The sequence below is a fragment of the Anopheles coustani genome, chromosome X, assembly GCF_943734705.1.
Source record: "Anopheles coustani chromosome X, idAnoCousDA_361_x.2, whole genome shotgun sequence".
NCBI classification, from domain to species: Eukaryota; Metazoa; Arthropoda; class Insecta; order Diptera; family Culicidae; genus Anopheles; species Anopheles coustani.
This window is the reverse complement of record NC_071290.1, coordinates 2,488,551-2,509,011: the sequence shown is the minus strand read 5'-3', so window position 1 is coordinate 2,509,011 and position 20,461 is coordinate 2,488,551. Positions and strand designations below refer to the sequence as shown.

The 20,461-nt window shown below is 43.5% G+C and overlaps 1 protein-coding gene across 1 annotated transcript in view; it reads left to right on the top strand.

Moving 5' to 3' along the window:
- Window positions 1–2,646: 2,646 nt before the first annotated feature.
- LOC131269218 (probable serine/threonine-protein kinase DDB_G0276461) overlaps window positions 2,647–20,461 on the top strand; it is a 56,886-nt gene continuing 39,071 nt past the window's right edge. Inside the window, exons 1-3 of the mRNA XM_058271556.1 lie at window positions 2,647–2,777; window positions 14,856–15,084; window positions 15,181–15,542. Coding sequence (XP_058127539.1) covers window positions 2,675–2,777; window positions 14,856–15,084; window positions 15,181–15,542 — 694 coding nt within the window. The 5' untranslated portion in view covers window positions 2,647–2,674. The remainder of the gene's footprint in view (window positions 2,778–14,855; window positions 15,085–15,180; window positions 15,543–20,461) is intronic.

Sequence of the window (20,461 nt, the reverse complement as noted above, 5' to 3'; positions counted from 1 at the left end):
TCAATTATCGAGGGGGTGATTATCGGAAGCATGTAAGCTTAACCTGCTTAGAACAGGGGGTCTTCGGGGAAGTGTGTTCCGACAAAATTTTCCTCGAGAAAGAAATTGCAACCAACCGGCTCAACTTTTCATCTTTCTTCGCCGGGCACGCTGAATAAATCATCGATGTTTTCCCACCTGACCAGGACGGGCCGGATCTGCTACCTCGTGTGAAATTGTGCAGCCCTAATTCGGGCCTATTAATTATTGCTGTACTCATTTTGTATTCCCCGGCGGGAAAGGCTAACGCATTTTTGAGAAAACGTCCCAAAAGCTGCCGTTATGTTCCGGTGATGAACCTTCGGTCCTTCAGTTCTGCGTGCGTGTTCATTCAATCGCTGGAATTCACCCGAATTGTGCCTGCAAGTGGATCGTGTCGGAAAATCAATGCGTGCTACACTGCCGACAATGATTAGAAAAATACGGATGACAAACACAGCAATTGAGGATTTTTTTAAAGAATGATTAATTGCGTTAGAAATGAAATTTAGCTGCTTCTACTGTCTTTGTTTAAATGTTGTTTGTTTTATTTTGTGGTTGTGTAAGCATGATGTGCAGTTTGTTGGAATAAATTGTTAACCATATTTTTAGGACACAGTTGAATGGTCTACGTCATCTTCATTATTTTTTGGGAAGTTTTTCTATATCTATTTTGCAATGTTTTTCCAACACTTTGAATTCCCGAGTACAAGCAAATCTAAAAACAAACAATTATATGGAATCATATCCTTCATTTAGTAAAGATGAGCATTTGTTAAAATCTTCTGTCCAAGGTCTAGAAAAATGTAAAGCAGTGTGGTAAACAGCTGGATATCAACGAACGAATACGAACCATTGCCGATCCGTATCCGTGCGGTTTTCGGGTCATGGTGTTCGGGTCATGGTGTTCGGGCCAGGTGGTTGAAATCCTCAACCAAATCAGTTTCCTCGACATGCGTACAGTACAGTTGTTCGCAAAAGTGATAGCACATCGTCAATATCCACAGTTTGCTCGGATGTAGTACAATCATCACCGATGAAAAGGATATTAAAACAAGATATGCAAATGTTAAGATGGTAAGTTAATTTTCCTCTCAACCAATCAACTCGTTCGAAGGCTCGATTTTCAGTTCTTTTTAGTATTCTCTTAATAGTAGCAGTTCAGGACGAGTTAACGAAGTTTGGAGTGGTTTCGACATAGAAAAATTAAGTGAGAGAACTATTTAGTGGTGTTAAATTGTACTACGCTGTTTTAGCAAAGTTTTGTAGTGCAGTAATGTTTGTTCAAATTTGGTTATAAACTTTATTGAGCCAACGGTTTATCGAAAGCAACAACTAGGCTTACCAAAGGATACATTTTAGTCATTATTATAGCCTACTGCTAGGAAAGCTGTCATCCACAAAATGCAGCTTAGTAAACTTATACTTTGTATGATGTTTGATATAGATTTATTTTCTTTACTAAAACCATTTTCTAACTCTTTAAAAAAGAAAAATTATTTAAATTTTTGAATTTTTGAGGCTTTTAAATTCAACTATACGAAGTATAGTAACAACAAACACAGTAAGTTTCACGGATAAAGATGTAAATCGGCCACGGAATGAAGGAATCATCGGTGTACCGTCACTTTCGGGAGCAGCTGTAACCATCGGAGATGTTTCGCGCGCGCTTTGATTGTCGCTTCGGGATGAACCGTTCATCGCTGTATCGTTGCTTTCCACGCAACCCGGCAGTCGTGGCACTATAACGTTCGGCGCAGCGTGGCTCTATCAGCCAGTCGACATTCAACAGCTGAAGCCCTCGGGTCGTGCGGTGTGTTTCTGCCAAACGGAAGAGTGATCCGGCTCCCGATCGGCACACGGTTGACGGCGCGGCAACCAAAGGGAGCAACACATCAAATCTGTAAGGTACTGGTCTTCAATCAAAACCACCGCAGCTGTGAACTGAACGAGTCTTTCTTCCGTGTAGTGTTGTGCCAGTTTTTACCACGAACATATACAGAAATAACGTACTTTAAAAAATATTGCTTGCACATTAGATAAAGTTGGTTTTATAACATGTAATTAGTTTTGCTCTCACCATCCAATTAATTACTTTCGATGAAAATTTGCGAAAGCTCTGGTGCAACGACGAGTCATCTCACCCTCGTTAAGGGACAAAAACGTTCCCCCTAACAATTTCATCATGTTTAGTGGAAAGTTGTGGTCTGGCGGCAAGATAATTACATGTTGCTAGTAGCGAACCCGGGGCGGGGTAACGCAGGAGAGGCGAAGCACAAAAAACCCTAGCGGTTCAAACCACCCCAGAGCCATCGGAGGTCTGAGTACAAGGTCCCACACACTATCAACAAAGCGTTCCGGCGGCAAGCGGAACATTTTCCACCATTTCCAGCGGTTCGTTCGGTGAACTTTATGATTGTTTGTTGTTGCAGCGCCGCTTGATCGATCAACTGTTTGGCCAGTGTTGTGTCGAGTCATTGGCGCAGAAAGTCCCCAAAAAAAAAAAAAAAACGGTACCGAAAATTAGAACAACCATCCCGAAATTCGACGCATCCCGAAAAAGTCACCACGTTCGTGTCTGTGTGTGTGTTTGTGTGTGTGAACAGTTTAGGTGGTGTGTGTGCCCCGTCGACCCGTGCTGGTCCGGGCGGCAACAATGTTCTGGATCCTGCGGCGCACCGGAGCGGTCAACTTTTTCAACTCTATCAACGGCAACGGCAACGCAGCAAAAACGGGGTCCATCCAGAGCAGCAACTCGGGTAAGACTCGAATTAAATGCACACATGCACCGGGCAGGCTCATATTTCTATAGGCAAGGTTCAACACCGTCACACGGCCACATCAAAAATCGGGGAAAAGTGCCCGCAAAGTGTGGTACCACGTCACACCGCAAGCGTCAAACAGATGAATGAAAGGGCAAGAGGGGGGGGGGATTGGGGGGGGGGGCAAGGATCCTAGCATTTTTTAACGAGAATTTTCCGACCACGTAGCAAAAACGAGACCCTGCGTTTTTAGGCTTTCCCAGGCTAACTGGAGGCTGGTAAAGATAAAAATCTATCATAACTACCGAAACAAAACGCGATAACGCATTTGTAAAACCCATTAGTGCTAAAAATTCGAAGTACAAAGTCGTATTTCATGCGTTCGTTGCAAAAACACAACAGTTTGTCATCGTAAGGGTCGTCAATTTACAAAGCTATCGTACGGAATCATGATAGAGGAGAAGGAACATGCACTAAGCGAGTTAAAAGCATAGTAGGAAATTTTCGTCTAAACGAACGTCTTAACACGTTCATTGCCAACTGTTTTTAGAACATGTGTTAAACTAACTTTTTCACCTGATGTATGGAACAATGCAGCATTATCATAAAAAAAACCATCAACATCAATATTCTAAACTCCATTCCAAATCAAGGAAAGAAAACTAAACCCTGTTTGAGTAGACGATCGTGATGAACAGTGATAGTAAACTTCACAATGACAAAGAAGAAGAGAAAAGATAATGTGACACGCTTAAGTGTAATGTTAAGAAAATGAAACCACAAAGTAAGCGGTGAAAAGTAAAGAATTTATGGAAAAGAGAAGTCCTAATCTGAGCAATGGCATAATGCCTTTCCATGTATCGCAAATTTTTGTAAGGCAAAAATGGAAAGACGACATGATTAAATTAGTTGATTTGTCCTTTATACTTAACTACTAGCTAACTTTCTTTTTATACTAGCTACAGTTATGTTTAAAATTTAATTCAATTTCTTTTCTAGTACATATGTTTTGCTTTTCAATAGCATCAGCAGAGAAAATGCGATATCATTCAGGTTTTTTGCTACGATTTTGTGCATCTTATCCGTCGAATGTAATTATCACGACAAATCTTTTTCTATTTGATGCAAGAATCGGTATCTTGTGCATATTTTCCTCATCCTTTCCATCGAGCGCGAAGGTCTGGTGAGGAAAATAATTCATAACCAAACAGAGAACAAAACGTACCCAGCTTTAGAGACCCACTCCTTGGGTGAAATTATCCACTTCGTCGGGTAGAGGTCGTATACGTATGAACCATTTTTCCTAGGTCGGAAATCGGAAGCTGCAGGCTGTACGACTCAACCGCCGTTTGAGAAGTGCTCGGCTCGGCATCCGAGCAGCAGTAAGTAAAATAAAACAGCATAGACAAAATTCATAAAATACATAAAACATGTGAAGTGAAGTAAAAACCGAACCGAACGAGATAAAAGTACCAGCGGAGAAAATAAGGTGGAGCCAAGCGCTCGGATTCGATCGCATCTCGCTTTTCAGCATATCCTTCCTGCGGGCAGCAAGGACGGAAATCGCTCGTGCGAAATGCTGGCGAATGGCAAAAGCGTCGGCGTTCGCGGTACAGTTGGATAAAGTTTTTCAATTACTTCCTTCCGGTCAGCGGGAGCATCGGCATCGTTCCGGCCTTAGCTTTCGATACGGTTGCCCTGTTTCATTCCCATTCTGTTCGTTTTCTCAAAACAGATTCCGATGTTTATTTGTACCAGCGAGTTTTTACCGCGTCGCTCATGCGATTTTTCCGTTGTATTTTGCTGGAAAAATGGAAAATATGGCTCATTGCCTACTTGCGCATACATCACGACCACCAAAGTAAACGCCTTAATTATCTAACTTTATTCATGAACTCCTAGCATTCGGGGCAGAAAATTATGCCCCGTTTCGGGACGAAAGAAATTAGTCGTGCATTCAAAAACCGTTCTGTTTTCAACAAGGTACACATCTCTCAAAAGGTTGTGGAGCATTGGAAATTATTTTCGTTTGTGAAAATAGTTTTAATTTCCCTTTTTCGGGCGGACATTTTGTTGACGGCCAAATTTGTATCGGCTTTCCCTCAGTATCCCTCCCCCCCCTCCACTCTGACAAATGGGTGTCGATCACACAACAAGGCCCCATAAACAGTTTATTTTTTGTTGCTTTCGTATTGCAACCACTAACGAGCTAACAAATGAGCGCATCGAAATGAAAAGTAAAGAAGAGAAAAACACCAAACACTGTCCCAAAACGACGATGTTGGCCGTCAGCGGTCATCAGTTTAAACATCGGTTGTAGAATTTAATTATCGGACCATCCCGTACCGGGGAGGAACGAAACGCATTTGCCTGCCATCTGTTAATTTCGTTCAATCACTGATTATTAGAAACGTTTAAAACATTCATGAAACTCGTTGCAACAAAAGAGAAGAGGTTTCCGGGAAAACGAATGATTGTGGTGAAAATGTAATTATTTCATATTTGTCATTTGTTAATTATATAAAGAGCCTTCCATTGTTTTCAGTTCTGGGAGCGATTCGTTGCGTCATTCGCATTTCCTATTTTCAATACAGTTCAACAACAGTTAAAAAGAACAGTTAATGTATTTAAACAAAAACTAAGAGTCAAAAAACAGACAGAACAGACTGTTTCCAATTCCTAGAGAACACTTGGAGAATCGTGATTTAAAGATCCTAGTGGGACATATGTTTCTTTATTTATCTTTCCATGAGAGAGGTAGAAAAGTTGGCTTTTTACGTCACTGATGTTTTTTGATACAAATATTTTTTTTTTAAGTCTCATTGTTTCACTAATGTAATTTATTTAAGCTATGTTTATTGTTTGACGAGTGAAAGTTTGCGATATTATGGAAAATAAGATTAAAATAAATGACAAAAAAAAATGTAATTTCTCTCCTTTTAGCTTTAAGCCAATAGAGAAGGACGTGACGAATGTGTTTAGAAAATGGCTTTAATTTATTTTGAAATAATGTTTGATATTTTTACCTTTCGCTCCATTTGGTGCGCCTCCTGTTAAATGTTGCTCTATCCGGCTCATCTCACTTCAAACTTCCAGCATCAGCCTTTTCGATTGCTCGGGAAAGCAAATGTGCTTCTGCTTGCCGGTTTGTTTTTTTGGGGCGCTGTGAAAATATTTCTCCAAAAGCTTAAGCCTTCCGAGAGCTGTGTGGAACGGGAATGGCTGTGCAGGTAAGCAGGCGTCCCGAACCGGATAGTATCCCTTGTCCTGTCAAAGGTCTATTTTAAGGACGATGAAGGAACGGGAGAAGGGCTAGGACGGTTTGCTGGGATTGCGTGTGTATCAGGAGGGGGGGGGGGGGGGGCAGGTCATTACATGAAAAGGTGCCCAGTTTGGTGGGGTGGGGGGGTTTCGAGGGGGAGACTCGGGTGGAATGGTGGAGGAAATCAAGCCGCCGTGAATGAGTGTATCGGCTTATGTTCATTGTTGCGAAGTGGCAGCTTCCCGAGAGATGGGCACGGGGGTCAAGGTAGGGCGAGGGGCTTGCGTTGGTGGATGCGACACGCTAAAGGGTGGTTTTTCTGGCCTCCCTCACAAACAACCGAAGCGAACCGAACCGGATCCGGTTGGCGAAACATTGGCAAGATCTGAAGCGAAACGCACCGACCTTTTGAGAGGGGAAAATCCTTGGGGACGGTGGGAGGGAGAGGGTTGGGAGTCCAAAGTTCAAAGCGTGCCGCAGCAGGACGTCAGTGAAAGGCACCGTACTAAGCGTACTATTTCCGACTCGAAGTGCGTCGCGCGAAAACCCGTCGGCCACGAGCCGTTTTTGTTCTCGGAAAAGTTCCCCAAATTCGTAGCGCTCGCTGCCCGCTTTTCCGTAACTGCAATTGCCCGCGAGGGTTGAAATGGCTACGGAAAACCAAATCATACTTACCGGGATGGTGCAGCATCTTTTTCACCCCGGGAGAAATGTTGAATGTTGCAGAAAATAATCGATTACCGGAGGATAACTCCTGCAATGCGCACGCTGTAATGGATATTTGTGCGGTTGAATGCACTTTTTACACTGTTCTTCCTCCATACACAGAGCAATATGCAATATGGATGCTTCAACCGATCGCATTTCGATATTCTAAATACGTGTGACGTAAATTCTTCAACCATAAGTCACCCAAAAGCGAATTCTTTAATCAATTTTCAAAAGATTTGTTACATAAATGGCAGAATATACAAGAAAACAAAGCGAACAACACCAGAATCGATCTGATGGAGGCGCCCCATGGCTTGTGAAGAAGGGGTTGAGCCGGCGATACTCAGTGAAGAAGGGGTTGAGAAAATATTTGTGCCTTTTATTGTTTGAGAGTTATCTTTGAATTTAACTGTCAAATGTGTCAACTGTCTGAATGTGTTTTGGAGTTGCTAGCTGAATGGGAAAATTATTCAATCTTACGGGAAAATCAATTTATGGTAATATAAAATATTTTAAATTTATAAAGAAAACCAATTTTATGAAATTATAGAAAAGAGTTTTTAAAATCATGAAGCTGTCAAAATGACCATTTATTTGCCTCTGCTCACACTATAGTGATGTTTTTTTGTTTTGAAAATGCCCCGATGGAGGTGCCTGGTTGCTCGTAGATTTTCTCATAGATTCCATAACACTGTTTATTTTTTTGCCAATCGTTTGTTTGCACTCGTACGTCCTCGGAAACGCATGAAAGGACCAAGTAGAAACTATGAAACCCGATCCAACAGCAACCAAAGCCCGACAGCAACAGCAACACATCATTCTTTCGCAGCGCACGGCGCTTTGTAACAAAAACCGAACGAAAAACTAAACAAAGTAACAAAAACCTTCTCCTGCAGAATGGTATGTCATTCGACACTCGACTCCGGCACGGCGTAAGTCCGAACCACGTCCAAACGCGTTCCTACGGTATCAATTCAATTTCGGCCATTGTGTTCGGATGGATTTAGTTTCCTGCCATACGCTCACAATGCGCTTCAGCTCTAAGAGTTCTGAGACAGCATTCAAGTGCAATGCTTCATAATTTTTCCTTCTGCGGTTCCTATTTTTATACCGCTATTCCCCCCTGTAAGTCATGTATATCACTTTCGGTGGTCCCTTTTTTCCGCTTTGAAGCTTTTCTGTGATTCGAACATGTTTGCTACTGATTCGGGGGTAAATCTAACATTCATTTGTTTGATACCAATGTGAAAGTTAATATTTACTATTAATGTAACCGGTTTTGTTGTTTATGGAACAATTTTAACGTTTTTATTATGACGAAACGCACTCTTTGTTCTAGTATTATCCATTATTTCCTATTCTAAATATTACATTTTGTGTTCTTTTTTTGGAAATGTTTATATTTTATTGAGTTAAGGTTTGCCCCAAAACATTTTAACGTAAAATTAAACAACTGTAGCATGTGAAGGCTGGATGTTTGGAACTCCAAGACATCTGAAACCTATTAAGAGAAATGGGAAAAAGCTACACGTTTTCCACGTGGAAGCAGCACACTAAATGAACATTCCGGGAATGAACTTCACTGAGCGAGACCACACCGAAGCTAATGTTGTGCGAAGCTAATATCTGGCTGGGGCATTTTCTTTTTTCCCGCTTGACACCATCCCCCGCTACATAAAATGGCTACGCGCCTCGGCTAACTTAACACCACCAAATGGCTACACTAAAAGCAAAGGTCACAAACGATATGAAAACGGAGTGGTTTTATTGAAGCCAGGATGTTAATGTAGTTCTTCGTGCAGCACGATTTTATTGTGGCCATCATGGAAACTGGTGTTTATATCTTCACTTAATATGAAGATATAAAAAAGAGACTTGCAAACCGATACGAATGATTGTTTTTATTCCTATTTCAATCGTTCAACACAATTGATCTTGATTACATTAATGTTTCATTACTACGAATTGTTTGAATTTGAATTTATTTTAATTTTAAAAGGCACAATGTGTTACATTGCAAAATATTTGCAGCTTAAGAATCGCAATCGTTTCGCAGAAGCGAAATGAAAGTTTCGCAAAATGAACTGCTTATCACGTTGTTGGCCTGTGTTGACCTTGAACCGATCGAGAAGCTTTCCTAGCCATCGTGTTCCTACCACGATAAAACCGCATCCAATGCAATGCTGGCTCGTGTGGAAGCGGTGTAGGCACGGGTTGAATGTTTCCCGAGCTCCCGAGCCGTAACTTGCAACGCTCAATGCATAATTGATGTTTGACGGTCATTCCTTAGCTGCAGCTGAAAGGTGGAGATGGAGGGGGGGGGGGGGGGATGAGAAGCTGTGAAAACCCTCGTTCCCAGTGCGATGCTGGCCTGGGCTGACCACCGCCGAACCATCTGCTCTGGCTTTTCAGATGTGGCGAGCGCACCCTATCGGGTTTTGAATTGAGTTTCACTTTTCCCCGGAGAAGCGTGGTGCAAAAGGAAAGGAGCGGTGAGGGGAATTAAATCTGACACCGAGATGCAGGTACCAGGGCCCGGTCAAACATCGGAAGCAGGCGGGTGGATGTATCATGTTCGTAAGACTAATTTAGTATCCTGACCATTACATCGCTCACGTGGCCCTTTTGCTTCCATTTTTGCCCTTTGGTGCATAATTTTGAAATGATTTCGCTTCACCACGAACCTGCACCGTTATGGTGCAGAGTGTTGATGTGGTAAGTGAAGTTCACCTACTCTTGCCAAGCGAAACAAATACGATAGAAGCCTTAATACGGAAGGGAAATTTTAAATGCATAACCTATCGGTCGAAAGAAGTTCTGTGCTTTACTTCGTGAGTTCTCATAATTAACCTCGTAATACAAATTTTCCGAATGAGAAAATTATAGAATTATTGAGAAACGAACTTGACACTCACAAAAAAAAAAACAACTCAACCATGCAGATCATAAATCTCCCTTTATTCCACGCAAAGTAAGCGAAATTGCATAGAATTGAAAAATAATTATTAATAGAGCCAGCATAAACCAGAACTGAGTGAAAAGTACTACCTGCGAATAAGCTTACCACAAATTAAAATTCAGTGTAAATAGCAAATGGAACAACGTGTCCTTGTGTTATACTATAATGTGTAAAATGTGTAAATTGTTGCATGATGATTTAGTATCCAAAATAAAAGAAGAAAACAACGTTAAGTGAAATGAGAACAAGAAGATAATTCAACATAAACATAACACAGGCGCACAAAGTTGATTTTTATTTGGAAGAAAGAAGATGCTCGTCGACCGAAATCGAAGGGTTCAAGTATTGAACCCTCTGGGTTATGCATTTATTATTACTTGCAGTACTGATTTTATTTGAAGCAATGAGCACTTACATTATAACAGATAAAATAATGCATAGACAAACATCATTAAACGTAGGATTGGGCGTAGGTTTTATAAAGAGAGAAAGAGTGTTTATCAGCGATTGGGTCGTCACGAGTTGTTGTCTCGGAGCTAGAATAGAACCAAGTATCCCGCTATCGTTAACTTCGCCCGGGCCCTTCTGGCGCAGTACAAACACATCAAAGTACATAGGAGAGCGGTAAAAAAAGGTGACTGGAATAGTTTTTCCAACCGGCGTGTGCCTGGGTACCGTTCCCCGGAGATTACTTTCGTCCCGTGTAGGCGAGTACGTGCCAAAAAACCGTCCAGCTTTGGAATCCTCCGGCGAGGGACAGAAGGACCCTCAACGGTTCGCCTGCCGCTCCTACGCAGACGAATGCTGGCTTGACAGGCGGCGTATGACTTTCGACGCCTGTCTTCCCTTCAACGAGCTCGAGTGGATGGATTCTGGCCGGAATGCGGTACGGCATCCACGAGGAAGAAGTTTGTCCAGCGCTGGAGAGACCGGGAAGTAAAGGTTGAGGGGTGTCCAGCGTTTGTGCGAGACCGGCGCTGCTTGTAATTACATTTTGATTGACAGAACTGAGCAGCAGCTTTGCGAGAAAGGGGGGGGGGGCAACTTTCAGGGCTTGGGGAGCTTGGAGTGACCGATCCGAGAGTCCTAAAGATAGCCGTGGACGTGAATGATGGCGTTTCCAATCCGCCTAGGACCCATCTGGCATCTGTTCGGAACTTTCCCTACGCCGCTACATACGCATAATTATCTTTTCTGTTTCTGGAAAAAAAGTGTTCAGCTAAGTACAGTCATTTACAAAATTAAATATAAAAAAGAATGTAAGTGTGCTTCCGACACCAGCATTCTTTTTGTTTGTTTGCGTCTTTACCAAACACTTACATATCAAAGTAAACCTCACATAAAATGCTAACGATTGTCATATCATGATTGACATTTGATTTCGAATTGTTTGTGACAGCTCAATAAACGAAAACTTTTTCTGCAAAATGTTACATGACTGCACAAGAAATTTTCGTATTTCATTTCTTTTCAAATGAAAATTATTTTCTTCTGTTTTTTTTTTTTCATACCAATTTAAAAGATGCCCTTCTTAAGTATTTTTTCATTAATATTTGGGATTTTTTTATCTGTCATTCAACTTCATCTCTCTGTCATTCAGATTCATGAATCTCAACCTAATCTACCCATCTCTCATGAACATCTTTTTTGTTCAATTTATTTATTTAACCATACATTTACACGCAGATGCATTTGGCTCCACCAGGTGCATAATGCCCCCCTTCCCCCTACGTAAACTTGACGCACGACGAAGAATGCGGCATCGTGCAAGCGATGAGAAAATTTGTAGCTTCCCACCCCGGTGGGAAATTCCAAAGACGGCTCCCGGAAGCACGCCTTTCGCTTGACGGCAGGCATGTTGCCGTCACTAAAGCGAGAATTCATCGATCACAGCTTCCCCCGGCGTGGCTTCCCTTAGCCCAAAAAAAAAAAAAAAGGAAAACATTGCCCACGAGGCGTTCACTCTTCGCTTTCGTGCATTGTCAGAGCATTTTTTTTATTTGCCTCTTCTATCGGTCAACTTTATTCTGTCCCCCTGCCGGCAATCCTCCCGACAAAACCGCAATATTACGCCAGTGACGGCAGTGACACGTCACTCAACGGGCCGCCATTACAATGCAGCGAGTTTTTCGTCATTTCCGTACCGCCAGCTGGCACGGAAACGCTCCATTATCGGTCCGTTCGACGGCTCGTTACGGATGCTGATGGGGTAACGCTGCGCCTCTGGGTGCAAGAATAAACCAGCAGGTAACCGATCCGCTGGTTCATTCCCGGCAAAATATTCATCATTTTTATGACACCCGCTGAAGGGTTCTTTGTCCTGATGTGCCTGAGCATCGGATGAACAAATTTAATCCTGGGGCTGACCAACGATTCAAAACAATTTTCATGTTTTTATTTAAAAATCAAAATTAAAGTAACGGCATGAAGGCTATTCATATACTAGAAACCATTTTCGAGCTCTTTAGAATGATCTCCTGTGAATTGTCGGATCAGTACAACATTCATTAGTCACAAAAGTCTAAATATATTGAGCATGAACAACTGGTTGACAAACGTCAAACGTTGACTGTCAATGAAGTGTGTGACAGGCAATTCGGCACTTGTCACGAAACTGATGAAGTATTGCATAGTCTATAAGAGCATAGTCTATAAGAAGTCTTAGTATCGTAAAAAACAAGTATAAGTATTTGTTTTATAACCAAATGTTATCGAAAATGGTTGAACTTAAAAAAATGTTCTAAATAGGAAGCCTAGTTTTTTTCATGGTGTACAAAATTTAAATAACATTTTAACTAAAATTGTTGTACTAAGAAACTGTACTAAACGAGACTGATAGTTTTACGCTATATTTAATGTTTGATTTACATTTTGGTATGTGGTTTTGAATGGGATTTTGCGAGAAAACCGTCGAGTTCTCATCATCACTGCAAATATTTGTTTGTTTTACATCAGATGTGCAAATAGCATCGCGATGCATTCGTTCATATTTGTAAAACAAACGACTACTCCTTATTTGCAATGTAATTTCATTTAGGTAATATTACAACATATGTGGTTCCATTTGTATGTTTCCACTTTATCTCAAGTGTTAACCTTTCCGGTTAAACACATACCAAATTGTTTACCCATGTTTTCATGACTTTTGTCATGCGGGTTGTTACTCCGCTTCGCGCTGCAGCGAACGTACGTTGATGATTGCGGGCCAGTCTCGGTCCGTGTCGCTACTTCAAACAGTAGGTCTCGAGAGGCTTTCCAGTCGCGGGAAGGGGGGGAGGAAAACTCAAACATAACGCCAGGTAGAGGGCGCCCCATCGTGATGACATACCACAGGACCGCACCCTGCCGTGGGTCCCTGCGACCTTGCGGTGCAGACAGTCCGCATCAAGGATTGCGGCGGCTCGGTTTGGGAATCACACGCGCTTAACGGCGGCGATGTCAGCGAACGTTTTGAAGGGCGCGACATGCCAAGTGGACCTGGGGCCAGTGCGATAGTGTCCAGATGGGGAAGCATAAAGCGACCCAGCAGTGACGCCCGCCAAACTGCCAAATCGATCGAACATCGGACGGCTGTGCCGGTTTTTATGGCCCTTTCCGGTAAACCTGGTGTTGGTCGGAGCTGGAAATGGAAAATCAACTAGAGCAGGGTGGTGGTCTTTGGGGGGTTTATTGGTCCTGCACTGGAGGGCGTTCTGTTGCGGGACTGTCGTTAAATCGATAGGACGCAGGAAAGGACCACCAACGAGCGAGCTAAATTAGCGTCGCATAAGTAACCGAACAACAGCCGCGCGCCCCGTCAGAGCAACAGAGCAATTATTGGCGCACACGAGGGAATATGGCCGGCGACAACAGCATGACAAGCCCACGCCTCGGAGGAGACGACGCGGCGTGGAACAATGTCTATGATGGATTTTAGGACTTTATTGAACGTATGATTGGTATCCAAAGTCCTCCAGAGAGCCTGGAATTACTTGCCCGGCTTCGTAACGCCTCGCTAAGGTGCCTTTGTGTGACATTAGCGACTGTCATCCGCTACGCCGGGCGGGTAGCGAATCGGCTCTTCCGTACCTGTCAAGTCTGTACCGAAATCAAACGCCACGTTTGCGGCAGACGTGCCGGTAGACTTGGGAATACCAGGTGCGACAGGCATTTGACGTATATTCAAAGCAACCCCTTGGAGTACGACTAAAATAACGGAAAAAGGAAGAACCTCAACAAAGGCGGCAAGCACTCCGGCTCCCACAGTGGTTCTTCGTGTCGCCGCCCGCAAATCCCACCTTCCAACTCCCACGACACTCTAGGCACAATCAATCACGTACGCTATCGAACGCAACAACATTCCCGCAGGCTTCCGACATCCCCAGTCGGACGGGGTGCGAAGTAAGAAATCGTAGGTAGACATGAAATGCTGCCCCACCAGAACACGTATACAACCACCAACTTGCGGATACGTTATCAGAATGTAATTACATCGTTTCCTGCAGGTAAGCGAGCAGGGTCGAGCGAGGCGTTCCGCAACCGACTTGGAACCGTGAGCGTTAGGGACTATAGTTGTCAGAAGAACGGCGGAATGGGGTGCATCCCAAGGTTGTAGAGTTTCCTCTGGAACTGAGCCACAGCAAACGTGCTCCTACAAACTAGTTCAGCTGGAAAATTACCATAATAACGCATACATAACGATGAAGTAACGAAGCACCAGCAACTAAGTGTGAAGATTTATAAAGATCTGAGATTTGAAAACCTGTCTTACTTTAACAGTATTTCGGCGCACAGTGATCTTCCAAGTCATCGCTTCGTTTAAAGTTATGTTACTTCTCTCTTTTCTGTGAGTTCGTTACTGTGGACTGTTTGAGGGATTTACAATATCAGATTATACGAACAACTATGTGGACTACTTGCCATTAGGAGCCCATGGGTTTACTACACTCTGTAGATGTAAGCTGGTTCTTGCATTACATTTCCACCTTGAAAAAGTGAGTGATCACTTCAGTATTTACTACATCTCAGGTTTTCAATCAAGAGGTTCTGACATGGTATAGTAACGCAAAGTACACAAATATCTGAAGACTCCTATATCTGTAGCTCTGTATCTCCCAGAGGCGCAATTTGATTGAACGATCGTTTGGTATCTACTTCTCCACAGAAAGGAGCAACCCTCGTCCACCTCGCAAGGCATATGGGCGACTGAGTGGCGATTCGGACGACGTCCAGGCGCTGCAGCAGCTTCGCTACGATGCGTCGACGTCACAAATGGCGCCGCCGCCACCGGACGGCGGTAAGTTGATAGATCTGACGGAAGGCAGTGCCACTGCACCGGATGCCACAGGCAACGGTTGCTGCAGCTCCAACACCGGTTTCGGCTGTCATAATCAGGGCCCAATGAAAACCAGCCACAGCGCTGGCAGCGCCAAGAGCATGGTCAACAACAACAACTATAGCACCAGTTGCAGCAACAACAATATCAACAGCGTGAACAACAACAACAATTACTACTACTGCAACAACTACGGCAGCAACTACAGCAACGGGGCAGCCTCCAACGCCGTCAACAACAATCACACTGTCAACGGTGTCAACAGCTACAACCAACATGGCGTCCGGCATCAACCGGGCGTAGCGGAAGGCCCGTACCAGCCGACCGCATCGGCCTCAACCAAGGCGAATGTTGGCAAGGGAGCCGATTGCACCGAGGACGTCAACCAGAACCACTCCAACTACAACGAAACCGACTCCGAGTTTGAGCTGGACAGCAAAATCACCGAACAGCGGCTAGAGGAGCAAGCGCTCTCGCGGCTGCACGCGATGGCCCTTGCGGAGGAGGACGATTATGGTGAGTTCGCATGATTCAGCTTCCAGCTGGACATCGTGTTTTGGTTACCGAGAGTTTCTGCTCTTTATTTTAGTACAATTTAGTACAAATAATGCCAAGATTTGATGCCTTTGTGTTTTGCAAACATTGTAATGCAATTTCAAACAAGGTACAATGTACAAAGTTGTCGGAAAAAGGGTTTCCTATCTCTGACTGCCGCTGTTTGCGTTTTAATTGGAATTTTCCACTTCCAACACGGTACGCGCCATTCCCGGAACCATTATTTTGGGGAGCCCATGGTAGCGCCGTTCGCCCACCTCACTCTCCTCAGTGTAGATGTAATTTTGCTATTCGCGCCGAAAATACCCAAACGAACGATGCAGATTTTGGCACGGAGTAACGCGCCAATAGACGCGTCGCCATCGTGTCATCATGTGTGGGATGTGTTAGGGGGTTTTTTAAATGAATTTACCTGTCTGCCTCAATCCTCCACCAACAAAGTAGGTTTCATGTCCCGGACCCGAAACGGTTCTACGAGCTATTCCGTCGACCTACGTCACGAGTGACGTATACGGCCTCGTAGTAAACTGTCACTGCCAATATCAGACCAGTCGTTTTACTTTTCTATCCCTTGTCTCTCGCTTGTGTGAGTGTGTGGCCTGGTGGTTCTAATTATTGCTAATTGATTGGCCTGTTAGTCAATGAAATTAGTACAAATTGAGTTTTCTCTGCCTGGTGTGTTTTCTCAACACTTGCTCCCATCCTTAAATAACATTGTTGCTGTGCGCAGACCGGCATCCTTCGATGCATCGTTTTAGTTCTTCATTTCAGTTCTTTACTAAATGATGTTTAAATGTTTACTACCATTCTATTTACTATTCGATGTTTTACCTTCTGTATGTTTGTTTATTAATATCATTGCGAAATTCATTGACGTTTGATTACATTTTTATCAACATTGATTGTTTTTTGCTGTTATCATTTATCATTTTACACTTCTGTTTTTGTTAGTACTGCATTTTGAGTGATAAAAACAAAGCCCCAATTGGGACAAGACAATTATGTACCTGCCAGCTGAACCGGACATAATGTAAAAGAATAGTTGACGATGCCGTAGCTTGGAGATGCTGCTAATAATTGAAAAATAATGAACTAAGGCAACGGCGAGCATTCCACCGTGCGACACTCTTCACTGCGTACCAAAGTGACAGATGGCACAGTGGCGGTGGATCTTCTGACAGACAGGGAATCACTCAAGTGTGCTTGTGCTCCATTCATTGCTTACCGACCGAGCAACAACAAAATAAAATTTAAAAAAAAAACCCCTCCAAAGCTACGCGAGCTCGTCAGGTTGTATTCCGCCACGCGGAAGGTTCAGTTTTTAATTCGAAAAAAAAGGCAAAACAGTATGTGTACAAACGCGAATCACTACGCGGGGTAATGAATGAACAAAATTAACGACCATGGAAGTGAAGCGGCGCGCAGACATCAATGGCTACCAGGGCGACCGGGTCGGAAAAGCACGACGAGTTGACGATTCTTGCGAAATCAACAGTTTTGGGGGCAAAACAGTAAAACAAACCGTCGCTGAACCGGACGAGGAAAACACGAGTGGGCACAAAGAAGAAACTAGCTTTCGTTTCATTTGCGGAAAGTAATTAAACGAGGCAAGAAAAGGAAGGACACCAACAGAGGGGAGGGGAAAAAACTGGCTCACACACGCTTGTTTGTGTCAAACTTAATTAGTTTTAGGTGACACTAGGAGGATGCTGCGTTCGTACGGTTCTACTTACTTGAAATTGCTTTTCGTTAAAGGAAGAGCGTCAAATGGACACGCATGAACAGTAAGTGTTCATCGAGACATATTTTGTGTTCGCTATTTGAAGCTCCAGATCCACACTTCTTCAAATGTCTCTAATTAAAAAACGAACACACTTGATGAACCTTTTTTACTCGGATCGCATTGGAAAGTCTTGAGCAGTTGAGTGTTGACTTTCTTCCCATTTTTTTCCTTCCATTGCGGGCGCGTTTCAAAAGCGAAACCTGAGCTACGGCTTGTGCACCTTCGGGAACGACTTTTGACTTTGTTCCTTCCCGAAACCCACCATCCATCTCTTTTCCGGTTCGCTCCTGTTCGGGTTGGCTTGCCCTGACATTTTTTTTTTCTCCAGAATCTACCGACCGAGCAGCAAAAGGAAAACAAAAAGTGTTCGTCATTTTCGTGAATCCACTTTGGCGATCACACTTTCCGCACACCCGTTGGGAAAATGAAACGCTGGGGGGAGGGTGGGAAAAATCCTCCGGAAGATTTTTACATTTTCCAACCACCCAAAAAAAGGCCCCCCGGCACCGGGCCCCTTTTTCTCGGTAGGTTTGTTTTTGTGTTCGGGTAGATTTTACGCTACGCTCCGGTTGACCGGTGCTCGTTTTGACCGAATTGTCACAAAATGCCCCCCCTCCTCCCTTACTACTCGTTTTTCCACCATTTTCGTGTGCTTTCTTTACTTTTTTAAGGATCTGCTTGTGCTGAAACGCAGTGTTCGCAATTTAATTATCGAATTGCAGCTCGCTCGGGCGGGCAACGGTCGGTTAGCAACGGCTTGAACGGCCTCTGCATCCCCAACCCGATGTAAAGTGTGACCGACATCAAAATGCCCGGTTTTCCCACCCGATACCCATCGAGGCGTACTGAACTATTTTAGCATTCATTCAGGCGGGGGTGTGAAGTCGATTTGCATCGCACTGTTCGCATTCCGCAAAACGTCACAGCTGCGTACGGTACGGCATTTTCCATGCGGCGGGAAAGGCGGGAAAACCCCCACCGTTCGCTAATCGGGAAAAAGCGCGCCGATATCGACGACGAAGCGATCCGCTTCAACGCGCGCCGATATTCGAATCCGGGGAAATATATTAGCAGAGCGCACCCGGTGTTTTTCCCGCCCACCCCCCCGGTGGCATGGGGAATGTTTTATTGAGAAATATTCAAAATGTCTGCAAAAGGGGGCAATGGCCGTGTGTGCGGGGAAGGATTACGCCAACGACAATATTCATGAGCACGCGCTCCGGCAAAACGAGACGGTTTGTCACCCGGCAAAACGGTGGATTCTGAAAAAAAATCCCCAGACGCACGAAACAAGCGCCCCCGGGGGAGGGGAAAGGGCTCAAGTATGCTGAGGGTGAGGGGAAAAAAGTTTTTACCCCGAACGCAATAGAAACGCCCGCGTTCGATACGAAGGATGAATGGGTGGAATACTGATGGCGCACAATAATTCCAACATGCCCTTGTGGCCCCGTTTCGCATTCACCAGCTCAAGGATGCTGTGTGTGTGTGTGTATGTCTAGTGAATGAATTTAAAATATCCATTTTCTCACCCCGCTCACTTTGTCGATGATCACCACCAATCAATTGGAAGGTTTTCCGAAACGCGTTTTCAAAAGTAACAAACATTCATTCCGGAATGATGAACAGCAAGAGAAAAATAAACTACGGTTCAAAATATTGAATTACGATTTGCAAAACCGGAATGAATCAATAGTAAAAACTCATTCCACAATGTTGTTCCACAAAAAATTAATTGCCATTTACAAAACCCAGAAAAATCAGTCACCTTTATTTGATACCGGTTGAAATTGTTTCCTCCCACATCAAACGACACCATTATGTTTTAATAAGCAGCCTATTTATACATCATACACCACCTATTTGATAACCAACAAACCATTTTTCAATATCACATTAACAGCAGCATTTCTTTTGATCGGTAAAACCATAAAACATTTTCATTTTCAGCGCTGAATATTTTATAATTGAAACGCGCGCTTGCCTTGTTCATTCGAAAAACCAACTCGCCGGACAAGCAAAGTCCCAATGAGTAACTAAAACTAGTGTAAGCGTGCACGAAAAAACTGAAAAAACTTATAAAACGGATAGAACTTGCAAAACCTTACATAAAAACTTGCAAAACTACATAAATAAACTTATTCGAGCTTTTAAAATGTGAAGGTTTTAGAGAACTGAAAATTCAAATAAGCAGCTTCGCTACTAAACCACTTTGAGCAATTGCGATAAGCCGAACATCTAACCACGTTAGGAAAAAGTCCGGAGAAAGCAAGCGAAGAATATATTTGTATTGCCCCTAACCGATTGTTCATAAAAAGCGAATCAAAGCAAGTGGATGGCAAAAATGGAAACATTGCAGAAAATTGAGAACCCATCGTCGATGCCCTAGGCCCTAGGTCGATTAGAATTTCATGATTTTGTGCACAGATAGCACGACAAAAAAAAAAAAAACGAAAAACAATGCAATCGTATTTGACGAAGGAAAATAAAATCGGAGAACCATTTCCTTCGACGTGCCAACCGGACATGGTTACTTTCCTTTTCCCGGCAAAGGAATCGATCCCGCGCGCGCAGACGGATAAACGAAGGTTTACCTACGTTATAACCTCCCCAACAGTGATCATAATTCCATTGTTCGATGGACGACGAGTTTTTCATGCCATTTTTTTTTTATTATTTTGTTTATTTTAAAAAGCGATCGATTTGGTTTGGTATTGAAAAAAATATTCCGGTTGTTGGGTGAAATGAAAAAAATTACTTTTGAAGTTCATATCCTTCCAATATTCCTTCTCTCTGCTTCTCTCTCGATAACAAAGCCATCAGGCCGGTGGCAGTAAATTTCCCAATCAGCCAATCCCCGGGTTTTCCCGTCCGTGCCCTGGCAATGGAAACCGCAAATACCGCAAGGAATCCAACAAACATATTACTGCTTCGCTCGCCAGTATGGTTCGGTTTAAACGGTTCCGGAAACACGGGGGACGAAAGAACTTCCCGAGGCTTACCGTAATTACTTCCCTTTTATTTTATTGCACCTTTCCCCCCCACGTTCCGTTACGTGTCCGGCACTCTTCGGGTGCTTAAAATGTCACACTTTAGCTTT